At 35.2% G+C, this 2,500-nt stretch overlaps 1 protein-coding gene across 1 annotated transcript in view; it reads right to left on the reverse strand.

Moving 5' to 3' along the window:
* Positions 1-2,500, reverse strand: part of LOC122255940 (fibroblast growth factor receptor-like 1) — a gene marked incomplete in the record, with an annotated part of 87,613 nt that overhangs the window by 5,956 nt on the left and 79,157 nt on the right. The window contains 1 exon segment of the mRNA XM_086537102.1: positions 1,893-2,002. Coding sequence (XP_086393228.1) covers positions 1,893-2,002 — 110 coding nt within the window.

Here is a 2,500-nt window from a genome sequence, read left to right on the forward strand (position 1 = left end):
AACTATGAAACGTTGATAATATAATTAAAATAGTTTGATTGTCAAAATCAAAAGTGAATTAAAAGTTTGAAGTAAAAAATGTACATTAATCTGAGAGCATTTTTTTTAGAAGCGAGTCAATCCCACGATAATAAAAAGAATAAGGATTTTTTTTACGAGATTAAAAACAATATCTATATATAAAATATAATATTACATTTTTTTTGCTCACATAATAACTCCTATGGCCAATATATATATAAAAACGACATTTGATTAACAACCTAAAAATTACAAGTAAGAGAACACATACCTTAAAAAACACTCGTCATATTATAAAAGACTAACTTCCTTTAATAATCACACAGCATTAAACTATCTATCGAAGCACATTCCTAAATTCAAATAGCATTAACCCAACTATTACACTGAGCTCCCTTAATTAAATAGCACTAATTAGTCAGTTAATGAAAACATACAATAGCCCAGTGAACGAAATAGCTATACAATCTCTCATATTATAGTCCAGCTCATAGAAGAGTCATTTCCCCAAACGATAAGAGGGATACAAGAGTAATCAAAACTTCCTTCCAATAGGCCTACTAAAACACTCCCTGTAGTGCCTCGGGAGAAGGAAAAGGAAAAGTTTACTATGTGTGCATATATATATATATATATATATATATATATATATATATATATATATATATTAATATATATATATAATATATATATAATTAATATTATATACATATACATATACATATACATATACATATACATATACATATACATATATGTATGTATGTATGTATGTATGTATATACTGATCATGCTTAGCTACCTACCTACATAAATTTCAGCCCATACATAATACATAGAAAAGTAAATGCAGTACATTTATAGCCTATATAAATACTGTAAATATTCGCATCTGCATATATGAAGAAGGGGGGATAACAATGAATGAAAAAAAAAATATATATAAAACATAATGCCGAACTTAAAAAATCATAACAGCCGCGGATTCACACGCATGCAACGAGCGGACCTTAGACGAACACAACATCCTCCACCACAAAACGCAATACTTGATTTGTTTTCAGTCCCATTTCTCTCAGTGATCGCGTGAGAGTTGGGTCCAATAATGGTTTATAATTGTATATTGACGATTACATTTGAGAGGTGACAGGGGAGTGATAATGCAATTATTTCGCTATCAAAGTCCCGTTATGGCATGGAAGGGTGAGGAAAAATCGGCTCGGTCCGCCATTTTTGTGTTGTGGCCGCGTGACGTGTTTCCTCTTTCACTGTGGAATGGTGTTTGGGTTTTTGAAATGGTGTTTGGATTTTTGAAATGGTGTTTGGATTTTTGAAGTGGTGTTTGGGTGATGCGTTTGAGTTTTTGAAATGGTGTTTGGGTTTTTAAAAATGGTGTTTGGGTTTTTGAAATGGTGTTTGGGTGCTGTGTTTTGGTTTTTATTTAGTATTGTGGCAATTTGGGGTTTTGTCTGTTTGTTGTTTTTTGTTCATATTTAATTGTGTTTGTGTTTGCTTTGTGTGTGCAAGTGAGTGAGTGAGTGTGAGTATGAGTGTAAGTGTGAGTATGAGTGTGAGTGTAAGTGTAAGTGTAAGTGTAAGTGTAAGTGTAAGTGTGAGTGTGAGTGTGAGTGTGAGTGTGAGTGTGTGTGTATGCATGTTTATGCCCATGAGTATGCGTGTGTGTATGTTTGTCTGTGTATACGTGCACGCGTGTCTGTCTTTTTCTATGTATGTATACATACATATGTAAATATGTATGCGAATGTATCCATGCAAAACCATATTTGCTTAAACCTAAACGAACTTAAAAAAACACACACACGAGAACTTGCAATCAAACAAAGCAATGACAACAATAAAAAAGACCTTACCTGGCATACAATGACAGCCACAACCACCACTATAATGACGATTGCAGGGATGATGAAGAAAAGCCAGTTCACGTTCCTGTCCTTCGACCCCACCGGAGGAACTTGTTTCCCTGAAGGAGGAGAAGAAGAGGTCAGCGCTGAGGTCATTATAATTTTTCTTGTTTAATTTGTACTGTGGGTGGGACTGTGGGTGGAGATTACGTGGTGTATTTGGGTTTCTCTCTCTCTCTCTCTCTTTCTCTTTCTCTTTCTCTTTCTCTTTCTCTTTCTCTTTCTCTTTCTCTTTCTCTTTCTCTTTCTCTTTCTCTTATTCTTTCTCTCTCTCTCTCTCTTTTTCTCCATTCCTTCTCTTTCTCTCTCTCGCTCTCTCTCTCTCTCTCTTACTCTTACTCTTCCTCTCTCTCTCTCTCTCTCTCTCTCCACTCTCTATCTTCCCTCTTCCTCCCCCCTCTCTCTCTCTCTCTCTCTCTCTCCTCTCTCTCTCTCTCTCTTTCTCTCCATCTCTCTCTCATCTCTCTTTACTCTCTCATTAACCCATTCCCTCAATCTCTTCTCTTCCCTATATCATTAACTCATGCACTTACTCATTAAGCCACTCATTCACTCCC

Source organism: Penaeus japonicus, unplaced genomic scaffold (assembly GCF_977035675.1).
Source record: "Penaeus japonicus unplaced genomic scaffold, GWHDUDI00000001_assembly GWHDUDI00000001, whole genome shotgun sequence".
Taxonomy (NCBI): Eukaryota; Metazoa; Arthropoda; class Malacostraca; order Decapoda; family Penaeidae; genus Penaeus; species Penaeus japonicus.